The sequence below is a fragment of the Anas acuta genome, chromosome 1 (genome assembly GCF_963932015.1).
Source record: "Anas acuta chromosome 1, bAnaAcu1.1, whole genome shotgun sequence".
NCBI classification, from domain to species: Eukaryota; Metazoa; Chordata; class Aves; order Anseriformes; family Anatidae; genus Anas; species Anas acuta.
In genome coordinates, this window is record NC_088979.1 from 116,466,463 (window position 1) to 116,486,340 (window position 19,878).

General features: G+C 39.7%; 3 protein-coding genes across 8 annotated transcripts in view; 2 read left to right on the forward strand and 1 right to left on the reverse strand.

Moving 5' to 3' along the window:
- FILIP1L (filamin A interacting protein 1 like) overlaps positions 1–17,450 on the reverse strand; it is an 81,414-nt gene extending 63,964 nt beyond the window's left edge. For all 3 annotated transcript variants that reach the window (XM_068695830.1, XM_068695822.1, XM_068695840.1), the window contains exons 1-3: positions 17,169–17,450; positions 13,845–14,018; positions 6,434–6,612 (exon numbers count right to left, since the gene is read on the reverse strand). In XM_068695830.1, the coding sequence (XP_068551931.1) occupies positions 6,434–6,612; positions 13,845–14,018; positions 17,169–17,435 (620 nt within the window). In that variant the 5' untranslated portion in view covers positions 17,436–17,450. The remainder of the gene's footprint in view (positions 1–6,433; positions 6,613–13,844; positions 14,019–17,168) is intronic.
- TOMM70 (translocase of outer mitochondrial membrane 70) overlaps positions 1–19,878 on the forward strand; it is a 286,607-nt gene that overhangs the window by 134,966 nt on the left and 131,763 nt on the right. Inside the window, exon 15 of one of the 3 annotated variants that reach the window (XM_068695925.1) lies at positions 19,574–19,678. The exons of the other annotated variants lie outside the window; for them this stretch is intronic. The gene's annotated coding sequence lies outside the window, so the exon portion shown is untranslated. The remainder of the gene's footprint in view (positions 1–19,573; positions 19,679–19,878) is intronic. 3 annotated transcript variants of the gene reach the window in all.
- Positions 1–19,878, forward strand: part of CMSS1 (cms1 ribosomal small subunit homolog) — a 231,255-nt gene that overhangs the window by 65,785 nt on the left and 145,592 nt on the right. The gene's annotated exons all lie outside the window — the stretch shown is intronic.

Below are 19,878 nucleotides of genomic sequence, written 5' to 3' on the forward strand. Positions count from 1 at the left end.
CTGCGTTCTCTGTTCTCATGGCCATTTTTCTCTTGCCTGTTCTTAAGATACGAAACTAATTATAGCACATGTACGTCCCTTAAATTTTTCTGTCAGATCTTAACTTCATTGGGACTTTTCCTCCTCCACGCTCAAACAGGAGTATAATTTCTCCCACAGCAATGACTTGTTCTGGAAAATTATGATAGTGTCAAACTTTTCTTCTACCTCAGAATAATTTATAGGTTCTTCTCTCTGTCTGATGTTGTGCTTCCTTTTAAAACGCCGGTTACAAAACCTTGTGCCAATTTCTCCTTCTCCCTCTGCCCCACCCTGCAATGAATCAGAAGTGCGCCGTGTCTTTTTTTGGTCACAGGTCTTGGTGCAGTCAGCTGCTTCTATTGTTGCTTACGATCAGGCTAGTTATGCTGTGCTGTACATGGAGCAATGCACTGCGTCTTATTTGGGAATGGAAATTGGTGAATGGAGTGAGTGCCCGATTACTGACGGTAGCATCTCACCATGACCATGTTTTGCCAGTGCTTCGTCACCCATGCTGGTCACTGCTTCTGTTCCAAACAGAATATATGGAGCTGGTGTTGATTTCTAAGAGCCATAAATATTCTGAGACTTGCCAGCTCGGAAAGGTCATCTTTCCCTTTGAGCTGTGACGCTGTGGTTAGAAGTGCTGACTAGAGCTGCCACCAAGGTGGTTTTCCCTGATCATCCCTCTCAAGGAAATCTCCTCCCTTTTACAGGGAGGGCATACAGTGATGCCCATCATTTTCCACACTGATGAGGGTTTGACTAAGGTTTTTCATTGTGTCCTCCCCTGCCTCAAAGTGTACAGTGGTAGTATTGATTTGTAGTCATGACAGAGAGCCTGAACCAGTGAACACACATCTTATGTGCTCAGAATTTACAGAAACTGAGCACGAGCCTCACTTCATTCTCAGATTCAGTGAGTGTCGGTGGAGTTGCATGAGACATGGGTATTGCCCAAATCCTGCATCTGTTGACTAATTTGCAGTAGGTGGAATAATTTAAAATTGCACCACAGATCCAGAGAATTTCTCAGTTGTATTAACACTGAGTCAAAAGGCCTTTTTCTATTTACATTTATCCTTAGCCTTTGTTTTGAATAAACATAATTTGATCTTAGATAACATTTTTGATTTTTCATCCCTTTGTTAATCTGCACTTGATTCATTTATTTATTCTTTTTCTAAGATAAAGTATTTTGACCTTCGTCATGCACAGCAACTGTTGTATAAATCTCTGAATCCTTGACTTTTGACAAGAGTTTGATTTCCCAACATCTGTTGAAAGTTATGTAGTATAACACTACAGAGTTTTTCCACGTACGAGCATGAGGTAATTAATCTGTGTACATCACTTCCTTGCGTCTTGTCTTCGGGCCTCGGTGGTATTATTAGTGGGACTGTCCCGTTGGGGTGTAGTGCAGAATGAGAACGCTGATGTTTTGTTTGTGGTGGGTCTCCCTTATTCACCTACAGAGCACTAGATACCCATGAAAAAGGTCAAATGTACAGAGATCTGGCATCCATTTCACAACTTGCAAGACATAGTCTCAGGCATATGTAATATATATAAGTCATTGCCAGAAAGCTAAAAGGAAATGATTGCATTTGAGTACAATGCAATCTATAACAATAGTTTAGTGTGCATGAAATTAAAAACTGCTGGTAACATGTCGAGTAAATAAGTTGACAGTGTTTATTTTTACTTCAGCTTTCTGTAAAGATAAGATCCTGCTTCTTGTACTATTTAATTGGTTTCATTAAGAAAAACAGTAAATATTAATTATACCCACTGTTAGAGAATATTGGATTTTTCAGTGCTGGGCACGTCATATATTGTTATTGCAGTGAGTGAGAATGTCAGAATGAAAGCATAGCAATGGTACACTGACAACATCTACTTCACCTTTTAGCTGAGATGATTCTTTCTCTCTTTGATGCATTGTCCCTGTTTTCAAGCATTGCTTACTTGACCTACTGTGTGTAGCAATTAGTTTCATCTGACAGTAAAAAGCAAAACAAAATCCCCTAAGCAGCAAGCATGGCATGGTTAGATGAGACAGACTGGAGTTTTGAGACTTCTGCTGGTCAGGTTCCATTCAGTATGCTTGGTGATTGCTGACTCCTCAGATAGGTATGATAATAACTTTTACCTTAACACTGAAAATGCCCTTCTCTTGATGTCTGATGCAGTGGAGTAGAGTTTGGTTGGCTGGTTTGGTTCTATTTTTTACTTGTTTGGAGCAAAAGGTGTAGATTTCATTTTATAATATGTAGGGATTATCTTATTTTTAAACAATTGTTTTCTTCTTTGTGGACTACATTCTCTATCTGACCTTTGTGAGTATGAATTCAGTTCTAAAACAAGAATTTATGATGACTTTCTTGCGTTTGAGTAAAAAATCATCTCTCTCAGTAGATGATCCATTAACTAAAGATCTTACTAATTGCTGTTATACCAACCTGATAAGTTTCATGCTGATATTTGAATTCCTCTGAGCAAGTTATAGTAACTGCCTTTAAAATCTATTTACTCGTTTATTTACACTGTTCATGCTCATTAGCAAATTGCTATTTTTTCCTGCCCTGTATAACAACAGTCACATATTTAACCAGTATATATTCGTAATGAAGTTTTACCTTTTGTTGTAGTTGAGAATCAACATACTAGCTATAGTACATAGAAGGTTTGAAGACGGGGCACGCAGATACCTTGGGAGATTTCTTCCTTTTCTCCAGTCTAACCATTCAGGTACACTGAGCAGGGAGAGGTTTCTTCCACTCATATCTTCATTTCCTTTCCATATCCGAAAAATGGGGAATGACTGTGCTAACATAACATTTAAAACTCCTTGATATTTGCAGAGGAAAAGGATGATGTAAGTGCTGATCATTTTACTACATTGTTTTTTGTTTGTTTGTGTTGTTTTTTTGTTTGGTTGGTTTGTCTTGTTCTGTGGGGTAAGGAGTAATATGTAAACATACAAGCACTTCCATGCATATGAGATGTTTTCAAACTGGGAGCATACCTATCTGGAAGACCTTCTAGTTTCATTCATACTTTCCAGCATATTTTTTCTTTCCAAGTGTCATCATTGAGCATTGGATTACATTAATTGATTGCAGACATTTAATCTTGGAATAGATCCTTGCTTGTAAACACTGCAGTTCTTTCAATGTTGTTAGCACTGAACATGCAATTGATGTAAAATTAAATGGCAAAAGTGAGGTGTGAGGAAAAGGAGAAATGAAATGACAAGTGGGAAGGACTGAGGAACAAGTCAGGGAGAAAAGAGAACATGGAGCCAAATTTTAGTTCTGTAGCTGTGAGAAAGACAAAGCAAGTATTCTTCCTAGTCCTTAATCCTATCCTGTTTTACCCTGCCTTCCCCGCCTTCCCCCTGTAAAATACAAGAATTTCTAAACAGGCTCAGTGGCTTTTATGTCCTGCCTCTTCAGGTGCATTTCGTGTTTCTAGCCTCTGGAGGTTTATGTTTGTGTGAGCTCTTGTGATGCTAAGTTTGGGTGCTGCTGTTTATTTGGGCTCCAGCGATACAGTAGGATTTCCCTTTATGGAATCTAGTAGACTTAGCTCTAGCACACTACCGTGCATGGCAATTTGTCTTTTCCTGTCTGATCTGCACACATAGAGAGTACAACTCATGCTAAAGTGCAGGAAAGACTTGTGTTAACTGCCCACTGCACATTGGCCTCCTTTTCTCCACAGGACTGTTCTATGCTTGATACGGGTTTGTCACTACACTTTTGAACTATATATGACTTAAGATGAATAAGTGTAATGATAGTGGAATAGCTATATCATTGTTTTGCTGGTAAATGTCTGTTGCTAAGCAAATTAGATATTCAAAATGGCCTTTTTTCCTCTCCCAAATTCGAAGAAATTAATTCCCTATTGAGACGAACCTAGGGAGATCGAGACTTTTCAACTTGGAAGACCCATTATCTAGATTATCTAGATTTTTCAAAACGTGAGTGATCATCTGGTAAATCAGTTTGTCACTAAAGTTTTCATTTAAAAATTCATCAGTTTTATTCTCCCTGAGCGCATACATAAGAAAGAACAAATGCTTTCCCTCCTCCTTATTTGAAAATATATCAATTGATATGCAAGAGCTCATAGTTTCTTTATTCTTACAATCAACAGTAGTTCTCAGTGCTTCAGCATCACTGTCCCATAACATGTAAGTTTTCCATGTTGATCACAAAATCCTTCGTTACTCAGGTACGTTGTTTGGCTTGCATGCATTCTGCGCTCTTCAGAGTTATCTTTAGCATATACTGAAGCCTTGCTCTTTCATAAAGTAAAACACTTTTTTGACTAATTGAATGAAAGGTCAGGATTTTGCATTGAAATTGAAATCTTGTTAGAAATGTTATATACCTTTCCACACTTACAGGAGAGAATACTGTTTCTTGTAAAAAAGGAAAAAAAAAAAAAGAATTCTTTGAAAAATGCTTACAGCTCTTCTGTAACATTTACTTTTAGGTGGAATTGAAGGAAGGGGAAGAAAAAATTCATTGTCATTGCTTTATAGATGACACTTCCCATTTACTCACATAAGCCAAGAGCAAAATATACATCCTGAGAAGATTTACAATTAAACTAAGGTTTTTGAAAGGGAAGAAGAGGTCACTTTGCTTTGTATGGGTGTATATATTCTCAATGTCAAGTCATACAGGCTGATGGAGAAGGAGCTGTGCCTTAACTTGCTGAGCTTTTTTTTTTTTTTTTTTTTTTTTTTTAATGGTATGGCAGGCAATTGCGTGGAGATCTTGATGGCGACATTACTTGGCAAACATTTTGGAATCAGCTCAATATGTGACATCACACCCCCTTAAGGTTTTCCACATGAAATAAGTCCTCCAAAGAAAATACAAAAATTGAGACTTAATCTGAAATCTATTATTACATCCTCTAAGGTCTCATTAGGCACCTCAGTATTATTTTTTTTTGTTTTCATTTTTCCAGGCTGATAGACTAAATGTTGCAGATAATAGTGGTAAATGTTTTATGGTCTTCTTCTAGGGCAATATGAAGGAGGGGCCAGGAATAGAGTTTTAGTCCTGCGTCTACCTTGTTTTAACAAGAAAAAAAAAAAACAAAGATCATGACACTTAGCCTTTCCTTCTGTGCAGCTTTTCAGGCTGTGTGAGCACATGTGTCTGATGTAACCTCTTGCCACATTTAGCAACCGTGGTTGTTTAGCTCTGTCTCTAAGACATGAGTGTCTGCTAGTTTTTGAGGAAAAGACAGCATAGATGAAAACCTGGGTTCATCTCAGGCTTTGGGTGCTGATATAATGATGTCTCACAAAAACAGTTCTTAAAGAGAAACGTGGCTTTTGCACTTTGTGGGGTGGCTGCGTGTGCCTTCCTGTGTGTGCTTGTGCTTGCCTACGTCAGTAGACATGTTTCAGAGAAGCAAAGGATTTTTTTCCCCCAGCCTCTTTGATTGCAATCCATAAATATGGCTGTGTACTCAGTGGGAACCATATGCGCTATCTTTGATAGACCTGAAGGAGAGAGGTGTAGTGGGAAGGGTGTAAGTAGCGAGTGCTGCCAAAATACATGGAACATGATGTTACGCAGGCGAAGCAGAGGAAGAATTATCTATGCATAATGTGAGTTTAGAATAGGCTTGACGTTCTCACACCCAAACATTTCCATCTGGAAGCTGTTCCTCAGCGAAAGGAAACAGAAACAATATTCTCCTATCTTCTGGAGTCGCTAGCCAGGGAATAGGAAACTCTTTGATTCCCACCCCCCCTTATTTTTAATGCAAATTCAACAAAGTCGCAGTTCAACATTTTAAAGACAGTAAATGACATTCAATTTTTATAAATCCTTCTGAGAATTGCTGTTTGAAAATATAAAAAAAGTTCTATTTACGGTTTTTATGCAAGTCCTGGTACAGCAACCTAATTTATGGAAAACTTTGAAAATACCCCTTGCCTTTGCATCTTCTCTCCGTATTTCTGCGATCTGTCCAAACACCTACCTTTCCTCATGACTTTCTTCTGCCATTGTAGGCTGCATACCTGATTTCATATTTTGCTACTCACATGCTGTAGTGCACACTGAACATCTTAATCATGCTGAAAGGCTCACCAGCTTTATGTGGTTGTAATTTTTAACGCATTTGTGCATCTCCTTGTGCTGTAGTGTAACATACCTGTTGCTCTCAAAGAAAGCTGAAGAATCTGCCAACCTGCTGACCTACACCACTGCTAGGAGAAATTAGTCATGGTTTTATAGCTGAACTCTCAAAGTACGACTCGGCAAATATTCCTGATTTTTAGTGGATGCAGAAGGCGGACAGGTCCATAGACATTTTCTCTGATAAATGATAAATTGCAGGTATTTCTTAGTATTATGGCAAGAGGTAACCTTACCTTTCACGTTCCTGTTCCAGTAGGCTTGTAAACTCATCACTTTTTTCCATGAACTCACTGTGCTTTCTCTTCTCTTCCTCTAGTTCATACAGAGTCTGTCTGTGTGATTTTTCTACCATTAGAAGTTGCTCCAGCATTCGTCTGTGGGTTTCTTTCTGTTTCTCTACAACTTTATCAAGCTACAAAAAAAATAGCAAAAAGTCCTGAAGTCTTTTGAAGCTCTTACTTGCTCAGGCTTTCATCAATAAAAGATTTTAAGGGAGGCTTAATAATGTAAAGTGCGTTTAATAACCTGATGATTGCATCCTTTGGTATTTGTTTGGAAAAGGTGATTTAATTCTGTCAATGTGATTCTGACGAATTAGTGAAATTAGTTAAGGTACTGTTCTGCAGGACCCTCAGTCACCTTCTCCTGTCACGAGTGATCCTAAACAACTCCTAATTAGCAGTTGCTGTTCCCAAGCTGTGCTTTTTCTCATTGATCATTCTGGTAGAGAAACAGATGGCTCAGCAGAAGCCTCTGTTTCACATAGAAGTAGCTCTACTTTTGGTTGAACAGAAGGAGCAATCTTATCTGTAGCTCTGTAGGAAATGAGAGTATTGAATGGTCTCTGTAGGGTAGAGAGGTAGATCAGAAAGCAGTTTTCCTCTGGTTTCACAGCAAATGTGTGACAGAACCAAGAATGGAAAACAGTCCTGTCTCCTTTGTTTATAAATTTAACAGTGGGATTGTGTCAAAGAAATGCACATACTTCTTAGAAATAATCGCTTAAGGAAGGGAGTAAGTAAGTAAATAGGGGGCATTTCCTATTTTGTTCCTCGTATTTCAAGCTGTGAATGGGTTTGCCTTGCAGATGGGACCTTTATAGGACACTTTGAACATCAGACTCCTTCCCCATCCCCAAGGATTTCTGCTGAGCATCTAATATTATTATGGAGTGGTATTTTAATTTTAAATAATCTCTTTTAGCTTTGGTAATCATTTTTAGTTTTTCTAAACCATAGAAGTATCAGCATAACTGTTATGCTGTTGAACAAAATGATTTACCCAGAGTGAGAGAAAACTATCATTTTGAGGATTCCATCATAATCTTGAATTCAGTATGTGACAAAGTTATGCAAGCATTCGTGTATGAAACCAGAAGGGGTTTTCCTCCTTAGGCATTACTGATCTAGCTGAACTTTGAGGAGGGATTACTGGAAGCCATCTAAAGACCTGGGAAGAACCTTTATTTGTGAAAATTTTTGTTCACTGCTCATTCCTTTTCCTCTGAGGAGACTGCCTTCCTGATTAGGTCAATAAGGGAATCCTTGTAGCCTTTTTGGAAAAAAGAAATTTTCAGTTCAAAGCCCAGCATTGGCTTCTTTTAACCACAGTCTATTCTAGTAGGTTGAGCTGTTTTGCAGTATTTCACTCTATTAATAGGCAAGAATTCACAAATGGGCAGTGTGGGAAGCAAGACTGGTTCGGGTTCTCCGACATTTCCCCCACAAGGAATTTCAAGTGCCGCAAGACGCGGTGGGGCTTCAGATTCTTAGGGCCACTGCTTATTTTAGGAAATGTAATTCCAAATAGTATGATTAATCATTGTATCTTCATGGTTATCCACAGTTTGGCTGATAAAAGCAATGACAGGGAGGACCAGAATACCTAAACTTGTGTTTCTGTAAGGACTGAGAACATCCTCAACTTCCACAGGGGCTTCTGAGTCCCTGCTTACTTCAGCCTCTTTTTAAGTGTTATATATTCTCTTGTTTTTCCTATTTTATTTTATTTTTTGGTGATGCTGACATGAATAAGGAAATGAGAACTGTTGACAAGACCCTGAAGGTGGTTTGAGTCCAGAGTATTCCATGACTGCTCATTTTGAAAATGGCCTTTTCTTTCTGCGTGTGACGTCGGTCATTGCTGTTGCAACACACCTGAGCTGATTTCACGCATGATCTAAATACGTAAAGAAATCTGTGACTGTCCTTCTCAGCTGTTTCTGGTGGTATTACAGCAGTTTAAGACTTCCCATGCCCCTATCCTGTTCACTGGGAGTTAATGCACTTTTACTCCCGCAAGGTCAATGCTTTCCAGAATCATGAATCTGAAGTAGGACATCTTTAGGGAAAACGTTTCTTATCAAAACCCTTGAATATGCAAGCTTTCTCAGCAAAGAAGTGCCACCTCTTCCAGTATCTTGGCTGTGTTTTCCACGTCACATGTGTTTCTGTGTCTCAAGAGGGGTTGAAAACTGAATTGCCTTAAAAGGCCAAGCTGAAGAAAACTGGCTGGTTTTGACTTCTGCACATTCTTCTTCCACCAGAAGGGAGAATTTCAAATTTTGAAATCTTTTATTCAGCTACTAGTTTACCAGACAGGGAGAGAAAATGTTCACTGTGTTTTATCGACCTTCCTCCCCCTCCGAGATTTCAGAGGGAGGTTTTGGATCAGCTGTTGCACAGATGCACGAAGCACCTTCACCTGAGTTTCTGCTCCTCGTGGTTTTAGTGGCCACACTTCCAGGTGAATGTTTGCTGTCCTCTGAAAGCAACCTGCCGTCTGCTTTTTGAGGATGTTCTGTGGTGGTGCTGTTTGCAGCTGTGGCCTTGTCTTGCTTAAATTGATACGAATGCATGACAATGTTTGCCGGTCTCAGCCCTCAATGTGAGGTCAGGTGAGGGAATAAGGCAAAGGTGTGAAGTTATAATTTATTTTGGTAGGCTGCAAAATTTATTTTTTAGCCTGCATGGGTAGGGTTAAGAAAATGAAGTCACACGTTTATGTAGATGGGACCACTGATTCAAAAGCACATGTGAGAATCTGAGGGGATGTGTAAATTGCTATCACAAGAAAATAAAGTGACATTTCTGGCTAAAAGTTGGTCATAAATCAGATAACTCCTGTTTCCCATCATAAAAAATGCTTGATGGAGATGAGGAATAGTCGAACTAATCAATGCAAACAACATTAACCAAACAGAAAATATTTCTGCTTCTGCGGAGTTGGGTGTGAAGGATGTGGGACCTGCCAGTGTTTTTTTATGGGTTCAGGATATTTAATTTGCTCTAGAGCATTTGTTGAGTGGCTGCAAGAGCTTACTTCAAGCAGTATTAACTAATTTCAAGAAGAATGGTAGGAACTCCAGGCTTTTGTTTTGCAGTGAGCAGTGCCAGTGCCTTTCACTTTGCAGTTGTGCTTTTGGCAGCGATGAGATTAGCAGTTTGGGTTGCAGACTGGTGGTTGGGATGGGTGAGGTGTGTGTTCAAGGCAGGGTGGTGACATGAGTTTGGAAGTGGGTAAAAGAACAGCAGAGTCCTGAGCAGAGTTGCATACATGAAAGGGTGAGAAAGGCAAATACCTAAACTGCTGCATCAAAACCACCTTTCATGTTGCAGTTTGCTTCTGTTGCTCAAATTAGAAAATGCATTTTGGATTTTTGTCAAATTGTTTCTGCTGTGTACAGGCACAGTTGGTGGGGGAGTGTTGCGGCTGGGGACAAAGTGAAGATGAGAGTTTGGGATTACACTCTAGAGAGAAAGGAGGAGAAGCTGGGTCTCTCTCCTAGTAGAGGCCGATATCAGAAAAGAGAGTTGGAGAGACAGCTCACCGTGATTAACACAGACCCTTGAGAACTGGCTGTAAGCCACGTAATGGGTACGGGCATTTGTCCGTGTGATCTTGGTGTGCCATGTTGTGCAACGTGCCTCTCCCTCTCTGGGGGATCAACGAGCAAAGGTTTGGTGCTGAGTTGCTGCGCTTCTGTGTGATGTGCTGGGAAGCTCTGTGGTGTCCTTTTGCGCTAAGGGCATGTCCCTAGGGAGCAAATTTGACTGGCATTTCCCCCATGAGATCGTGTGGCTGACTCCCACATATCCAGCAGAGAAGAGGGAGAAGTCGTGTGAACCCCTGCTAGCACAAGATCCTCTCACGGGAGCGTTCTCCAGCAACCACTTGTTCCTCAAATTACTCTGTCCAAATGCTAAATGTGCACATGCTAAAATGTCCATTTATACATATGCACACACATTTACTCAGCATATACAGTTCTTGGCTAAAACACACCAAGAGGACTAATAAGCAGCAGTATGAATGTCTTCTGTGGAAAACTAGAGTGATAAAATCTTAATTAAGTGATTTGTTGTTTTGTTCTCGCTCACCATATGGGCTTTTTGCTAGAATTAATACTTGAACATACTGTACAATGCAATGGAAAATTGGAGGCATGGTCTTACGTAACTGTGAATAGTTCAGCATGCTAAAAATTCACAGGAATTTAATAGTTTAAAAACATTTTGCCACTGACTTGTGTCTGAAGTCAAAATAAGATGGTGCGTCTCGTATTCATTACGTTGGAACTGAACTTTCTGTCTTTCTCTTTGGACTGTTTTGTGTTTGGCACTTGGCCAGAATAAAATCCAAGCTAGTTACATTTCTTTATCCAAAGTTTAGTGAAATATTACTCCTGTTAATAATATCCTCATGGTCTTTGTGTGTGTATAAATGTATAATCCTGGGTTTATGATTGTGGGTGATTATGGGAGCAGTTCTTCCCTTGTCTTTTTCAGCCCTAAGTGAGCCAAATTTCCATGCAGATGTATCGGTCTCCTTTTCCTGAATGCCATTGATGTTGTCAGCATCTCTTCCTATGACTGTACCCTATTGGTGACCTACCACTGTCTTCGCTTGAAAGTTGTGACCAACACTTGTCAGACATTGTGAGGATGCAGTCAGATATCCTTTGGTAAAAAGATGATGAGAATACTTCATTCCTCAAGCTCCTTGGTGTTAAAAATGGATTCCCTTTTGAATTTTCCTTGACTGATACAGAATATAGGTTTTCCTCTAATTTTGCTGCTTTTAGAGAAGATCTCAAAGTGGTAGGAGATCTTGTTCACCTAATTTCAAGCAGTAAGGTCCCACAGTTTTTATCTCTGACTGTCTAATTGCAGACTGGGGACGGTCATAAACCAGAATTATCTTTCTAATTCCATGAGGGTTTGAAACTTGAGAGAAGACACTGTTAATTCTGCAGTATCTGCCTCTTTGTGCCTCTTTGCTTTCTTCTCTTCCTACATCACCATTCTCTGAGGTGTTTTTTGACATTTTTGTTTCTTTCTTGTTGTTGTTTGAATCTGGGAAAATGGTTCTTTTGCAGGATTTACTATAATGTTGAATACCATTTGCTTTCTATTCCAGAGAAGTGGCAGTTGATCTGAAGCCAGAGTTTTTCATGAATAACTGACTCAATCATCTAAATTTATAAAGCACGCAAAGATGGAAAACCTTTTCAGGCCTTTATATGTCAGGCAGAAGCAAAAACAAAGAAAGTCTTTTTGCCTTTCTCTTATGCCCCTTTAAACATTAAGCAATTTATTGTATCCTGAACTGTGTGGAATATGTAAGCTTATCTGGCACTTGTTAGGTTGTAAAAAGAAATAGCTGTAGAGCACATTTGACTGAGAAACCCTCTGCTTTCAGAAAACCACCTTTCTCATAGATGGGGAAGACATGGTTTTGAACTATCACAATCCACGTAACTTTTGCAAAGGAATTCTGCAGTTTCCTATTTTGTTAGACTTCACCTGTGAATCCTGTTGCTATTGAGTAAAGCTGTCCAGTCACCAAATTTTACCGCTATTTAGTCCTTAACAAATTTGCCAAGAAACTTCATAACGTTTAGGACAAATGAGTGAGTTGTGACAGGATGCTAAAGGGCCAGTAATCTTAGATGCGTTCTGAAATTCACTGTGTCTTCAGTTGAGTTTTGGGAAGATTCTTTATGTTGCAGGCTACAACACTTAACTGCTAAAAGAAAGGGAAACATGCTGTAGCGGCACTGAATCAGTAGCAATTTGGGGGCAAAGACAAAGGTACGTGGTTGTGGTGGCATGGGGAAGATGAAATGGTCCTTTCCCATACTTTGTGACTGCTTCTACTCCTCCCTTGTTTTTTATAAACATCTGAAAAAAAAATCCAAGCAAAAATAAAATGTCTTGTACTTAATTTAGGGGGTTTAAAACTGAAAATGTGAAATACCTGCCAGTTATGGCATCCTTTGTTTTACCAAGATTTTGTATCTGCTAGTGGTCTTTCTGTACTTTCAGTTGCTCATAGGATGTTTACCTTCATCTTTTGGAATTGCCAAATCCAGTGGTGTTAGAAATCCTTTCTCTGCCATTAAGTGCAAGAGGGGAAAAAGCGTGTAGAAACTTATGTAAAGTAACAGACTGAACTTATGTTTTCAAACTCTTTTGGACTTCTCTTCAAATCATTTCCATTTGCGCTCAAAGTTTCTGTGACATAATGCCACAACGTTCTAAAATAAATTAACCTCTACAGTTGAACTTTATCTGTTTCAGATTATAGCCAGAAGAGTTTAACCTCTCAGCCTCTGAAATGAGTGCTGACCTTTGCCTGACAATTTTCTCTGAAGTGAACCCTGTATCCTTAGGTATGATTCTCTTCAGGAACCTTGGAAAACACTTGGTAGAAGACTTTTATTCAGAATTTCTACTTTCTTTTTAGGATGATTATCTGTAGTGAGCAACATATTAAAAAAAAAAAAAAAAAAAGCCTAAATTCAACTGGAGATGCTGGGAATTCTTATTTGGGGAAAAAAAAACAGCATTGATAAGTAGGGCCTATATTATCCAGTGACTTGCATTGCGGGCAGAAATGAAATCCATGTAACGTCCAGAAAGTATGGCTTCTGTTACAGAGAAATTCAAGTACTACCTAGGTATATTGTGAGCATATTAGATTTCTGCTTGGGTGAAATTTCTAATGACAATTCATTACTCAGCCCAATCATGCATACCTGCAATTCCTGTAGAGTTAGTGGGAGCTGGGATGCATAAAGGCAGACGGTGTGACATTACTGCAGCATGTGTCCTTATCAGCCACTGGTGGCATGACCTCCGTGAGGCTAATGAAGAGCTACCAGTCTGTAGGAGTGCTGGATTTGGATAAAGGGCTCTAAGTGTGTGGGGAGAGTGTCAAAACCAGAAGGCTGATTACTGAAGTTTGAGGTAGACATAAACATATCTGTGTTTGTAGCCCTTCGGGTGCAGTATACGGAGGCATCATTAGCTACCTGTTTTTATTAGTGGACCCATTTACACTCATGATAGATTTTAGGTTTAGAGCTTTCTTCCCCTAAGGTCAGTGAGATCTTTGCTGTTGAATTTGTTCAAATTGGTTTGAGGCATTGGAACAGGCTCCCCAGGGGAGTGGTTGAGTCACCATCCCTGGAGGTATTCAAAAGACATGTAGATGCGGTGCTAAGGGACGTGGCTTAGGGGTAGACTTGGCAGTGCTAGGTTAACAGTTGGACTTGATGATCTTGGAGATCTTTTCCAACCTAAATGATTCTATTATTCTATGAATTTAATTATGGTTAAATGTCAGTAGTACAGTTCATACCTCTCCCATAGGCTTTTCATAGATATCTTCTTGCCATTGTGCAGCCTTTGTTTGAATAGCATCTCGCTGGAGGGCCTCTAATACCTTCTTGGGAGTAACAAAACCGTATTGAGCTTCAAGCAAAGCCAAGTCAATTTTTTCAGCCTTAAGTACTCCAATAACTTCATCCTGAGCCTGCAGAAAGACAATATAAGGTTTTATTTTGTTACACTGCATTTGTGTATTTACTGGTTAGTTGGATGCTTTCTACTTTTGATTTTAAGAAAACTAAAAAACTGAAGAATGCTACATATGTAAAGTGCCCCAAAATAGTAACATGAAGACAGGTAAATCATGAGGGAAGCATTGGTCTTTTTCTTTTATGAGTCCTGCAGTGGATTTTCAGAACCCTCACTGATGCTGATGCTTCAGTACCTTGTTAGCAGTGAGACTGAAATGCCATGTGAGGACTAATGTGTTGCATTCACAGTACAAAACTTCTGGGAAAAAAAGTGACTTGTGGCCTTAGAAGATGATTTTTAATTTCTAGTACAAGATGTTAGTGTGGTTCTGGAGGCCTAAAAGTGTTGCATATAATGTATGGTTTGGATGCAAGGGTGGCTTTTGTAGATTAAACCAGCCTGGAGTAGCCTACATCTGTTGTTGCACTGAGCATGTTTGCGTGCTGAGGGCAGGGATGTATATGGTGCAGGGGATGTGACCTTTCACAAAACACATTCCAAAACCATGCAATAATGGCAGTTCTTTAAAACAAGATTAATTGCCTGCAAAGCTGACATTAGGGGTCTGTGTGCATGTGTATGTATGTGTACATGCATGTATTAGATTGTGCCTTCTGTACTTACAGATTTGTAGATGTGCATACCCTCATGTACATGCTCTCAGGTAACAAGCAACCTTGAAAGCATCAAGTTTCTTGCAACTAACTGCTATAATGGCATTCTCAAGTTGTGAACGCATGCTAAAGTACAAGCATTTTAAAAGGTGAGCATTAACAGAAAGTGGTGCCATCTAATATCCAAAAATCATGTCGTTTTAAAAAGTACAACCTAAAAATGTGCACTATATTTTTCCTTTTTTCATGTCACTGCATTTGTTTTCGTAATCTTACATCTGATGGCACCCTGTTACCAAAGAGTGGATATAATATGTTATCAGGTATACTCTCCATATGTTCTTCCTTGTGTGTATTTTAGAACTGGTTGCACAGTCTAGCAGGTGCACATAACTTCTTCCTATTTTATGGCATTGCTCTGTAAATCCATGCTGGAGAAACATACTGTATGTGTTTGCAGGATTAGAAATGGGCTATAGATTCTCTCTGCCCTTTAAAAAACAAACAACAACAACAAAAACACTTCTTTACTATAAAGTTAGGAACTCACAGACGTTAAGTTAGACTGAATATGTGCTGTAAATACTGTGCTATTTGTCTTGAAGTCATGCTTCCAAAAATCATGTTATTTTATGAGAATATCTGCTCATCTCAGTGTTTCCACTGGGGGACAAACTGGCTCAGGTCACCAACTCCCTTAGGGCTGTGCCCAGCTGCTTCTCCTGCATCCCCTGGTGGTGGAGGTTGCCCCCTGCCTCCATTACGCTGACAAGCACATCAGCTCTCTCAAACAGCCATCGCTTGCAACAATCTCGGCTAAAAACAAAACCAAGGACACTTGACTCCTGGAAGGAGATCAGAAAGAGAGGTTTATCAGGAGATGTTAATAATTTTGGTCTGACTGTTGTAAGCAGGAGCACTTCTACATCCTTATTTGTGGCTGTGTTTAAAAAAAAAAATCAATTTCTAATCCATATCATGGCAGAGAAAAACTTGAAGAGTGGTCTTTGTACACCTTAAGTCTGAAATGAGAGGGTAATGGAATCTAACTTTGGAACTTAATTAGAGCGGGATTGTCAGATGATCTGTAGAGATTTGGCTTGACATTCCTGGAGGAGGAAAATGAGGAATTAAAAAATGACTTCCCACTTCTTTAATTTAGGATACTTTCTTTTGAATATCACAATTTAAAATTTTTATGTCAGGCTCATTGTTTTCAAGTTTCTGATTTCATTCTGTTCCAGTTTTAAATCTTAAGAACTGAAGTGTGTCTGTTGATGTGGGTTTTGTATATGTATAAATATACACACACACACACATGCATATATATAAACATGTACGTGTCTTTTTTTTTTTTTGAGTGGAAAAGGGGACTGTTTTGGGTAAGTGTATGACATCTGAATTTAAATGTAAATTTAGAAACAGCAAGTGAGCAGGAGACAAAAATATTACACAAACACATAAATTGCTCCATTCCTATAGTGAAATGCTCTGTAGAAAACCGCACCCTCAGAGATTGGTACAAAATCTATCAAAAACACTCATGATGCATGCGTGCTCTGTTAGGTACTTCTATTGTCATGTGTTATGTAAATCCGTATGCGTATGTTCAGAATGGAATTACCTGGCACCGTCTAGGCAGTAAACTCTGCAAACATGTTAGGCAAGCATTGATGCTGCTTTGGCCAGTTTGCTTGTCTCTCTGCTTGTGAGCAGTTTCAAGTAGCTGTCACTACCTCTGTGCAATCAGTCTGCCACAGAAATACCTCCTCCCTCCTCGCTGGAAATCCGGCTCCCGCTTCCTGAAATTATGTTTGGCCAGGATGGGCATCATTTGCCACTTGGCAGCTGGCTCCTTTTCCAGATAGAAAAAAATCTCTTTCTTCAAAATCCAGTATCTTGTGGGCTGAGTGGCGCCCAATACTTTTTCTGTATATTATGGGAAATAAAATGGATATTTTGATACGCTAACAAAAGCTGTTAGAACACTGTTGAGTGAGCTACTTCTGGTGACCTGACACATACTGACTGATGCTTATGACTTCATCGGAGAAGGAAGATAAGAAATAATTGGGTAACAGACATTTAAAGTCTCTACAGTGTTCTCCGTATAATTTTTGCAATGCAAATATTTTGTAATCAAAATACTTAGAACAAGGCAGCATAATAGGAAAGGTCTGTGAGTTCTCTGCTTTGAGAATTACATGATCCATTGTGAATGATCATGTATGTTTCAGTGTGATAAAGACACGTGAATAAATTTGCATGGAGGGGAGGTGTAAAGATATCTTTTTGTGCTTATAGCTGTTCCTAATGTTCCTACATGCTTGGCAGTTTGTATTTGTCCTCATGCAGCAAATTAGGTAGAATTAGGTAGGGTGTTTCCCTAACAGGAGAGCAGCATACGTTTGCAGTAAAGTGGAGGAAATAAAACAGAAAATATGTCATTAGAACATTTTAACTTGGAAAACAAAGTAAGACAATGTCACCTGTAATTCACCCTCGAGGACACTAAGAAGAAATAGCAAGTCATCACGAGAGAGATCCTCTCTTTTCTTGAAAGAACTTTCTTTTTTCTCAGCCTTAGGGCTTCTTAGGATGGTGCTGGCTTGGGGTGCGTCGTCCTTCTCCTTCAGCTTTCTTTGCACATTTCCTTTCCCACTGTAACCTGTCTCTTCTTTGTGGTGGCCTTTTGGCCTTTGCTGTAACAGCTTTGGTCTGGTTGGACTTTCTGCACTGTTACTTCTGGAACGCATGGTTCCTTTCTCTCTGAAGCTGAAGGAAGATGGGGAAAAAAAAAAAAAAAAGATAAATATTTTACCTATAAGAGAATATGAAACTATTAACCTAATTTATGGTGGGTATTACTCCCCCCAGACTGGTAGCGTTCCCTCCCACACTTGGCTCTTTGTCTTTTGAGAGGAGCTGACAACCTGGCCTGAACCAACAGGACTGGACTGCGATCCTTACTGAATGCGGAGCTGTAGTGGAGCAAGTCTTAACTGGTCCTGTGCACCTAGAAGAATCCCTTGTTTGCAATAACACTTGCAAAGGAATAGTGCTTGCAATAACACTTGCAAAGGCAGCAGCTTCAGCAGCAGTACTGTACACACCACTGCAGACCAAATATCCCATTTAGGAGGGGGAAAATTCTACTTTGGTGCTAAGCTATGAGGGTGTCATACAGGTGTTTGTACCTAGCCAAGGGAGACCCTGCCTAGCTTGGCCCCTTTGAAGTGCCACTGTTAAACAAATACACTGTAATGCCTTTACAGATAAATGACTAACGCTGTACAAATATTGATTAACCTCAGGAACTCTGTTTTGTTTGTCGCCGCTAAGATTAAGGTATGAATGGATTATAGTCCACCTCTGCAGGAAGATTGTGGTGTGGTCATGGATACAGTCTGGCAGGCAAAAGCCCAATCATGTGGTTGAAAGGTGAAATCACACGCATTCCAGATACAAACAAAGCACTTTTTTTTTCATATTTAAGTGTGAGGCTAATTGCTGGAAGTTCTTTTGTGGAAAGCATATTGGGCATTTCTTTGGAAAGAACAAGGAAAGAAAGGCTTGAGCTCAACAGCAGATGTTTGACTTGAATCAGTGATTTTCTCCAGAAAATTGTTGTGACCTGTGGTAGGCAGGAAATGATTGTGCTGCCTTTTGGCCTCCCAAATCCGTGGCCAAGAAAGTTCTTCCAGAGCTCCCCCTTCAGCCAGGTTCTGAAGGTAAATCTTAAACCTGTGACTGCATGCTTTATCCATGGTCATTTTCCGCTGAATGCTATGGTGATTGAGAGTGGGGAAAATATATCAAAAATACTACAAGAAAAGCAAGTGAAATTTCCTATAATGCTGAAGGAAATCTCTTCTAGTCTAATCTGAAGCACTCCTAATAGCTTGTTTTTTGTATGAGAACTTGTTTCTCCCAGTTTCCCAAAACCAAGGCATGGCAGGCTTGTGCTCTGAGTGCTCTGAGATACCTGTTTTGTTTGCTTCAACAACCTTGTGTTAGGATGGGGCTTGTTAGGGTGCATGTAGGAAACTGGGAGCTGTTTATAGCAGTCAGGCAGAGATGGGGCCTGATAGTGCTTAGCTTAAAACGGTGCTCATCCTGTCCTGTTATGATCCTTGGCTCCAGGAAACTACAAAGACTTGCCAGAAAAGTTGATATATTTCCTGAAGGATACACCTGTTCAAGTCTTAATGCTTGCAATCTGCATACATCTATATGACTAGTTCTAACATTTAGTAGTTTGTTGCCATTGTAGAAATGGTCACAGCATCTGTCTCTCAAACTGCAGTTCAGCCAAAACCCCTTGGTATTGATGGCTGACAGACAACACAGGATAACTTTGGAATTATCTCATAAATTACAGAACCTACGCATCTGACATGAAGGAAGAAGTGAAGGTCTTTTCTTTCTTGAAGGTCTTTTCCAACATAAATCATTCTATGACCCGAAGTGGCACTAAGGGTCATCGTTTAGTGATGGCACTTAGTAATTACGTTAGGTTGGACTTTATCATCTTGAAGGTCTTTTCCAACCTGAATGATTCTACAATTTTATCATTTAGTTTACTGTCACTTGTTTCATTGTGGTCTGCTTATTTGGCTTATTCACTTTTTTGCATTTTGCTTGCAGAATATTTCTACTTTGGAACAAAACCATTGGTTTCCTTTCAGCACAAAATGTGAATGGCTGCTTGGCTCTCACTTGTGGGTTTATGGCTAGCAATTGTAAGATCGGATGCAGGAGCTGTGAAAATTAAATAACGTGAAGTCACTTGAGCTTGTCCAGGAACTTGTGCCCTTTGATGCCACAAGTGTAGGGTCCAGTGAAATGCACAAGTAGTCCAAGAAGTTCTTCCATTTTTCCCCTTATGTGCCAGGTGCACAGCAGGCTCAATTGGACATCAAGCTGCTGTCAGGCTTGTGACAAGTGTCAACGTGACATTTCTTGCTGAAGGGAAGTGGAACAGGTGCATAACAAAGAGGTTTGTACCTTTTCAAGTCTTTTTCCAGTTGGCTGCACCTGGAAGCAGGATCCTGAACTTGAAAGGCCACTAGTTTCAGCAGTCTTGACAAGACGGATGCCCGCCCCCTGTTTTTCTCTTACATTACACATGTGCTCAGGGCTTCAAAGCCGCGTGCCATGCACAGTTTTCACAGCTGAGGAGTGCTAGCAGTGATTGTC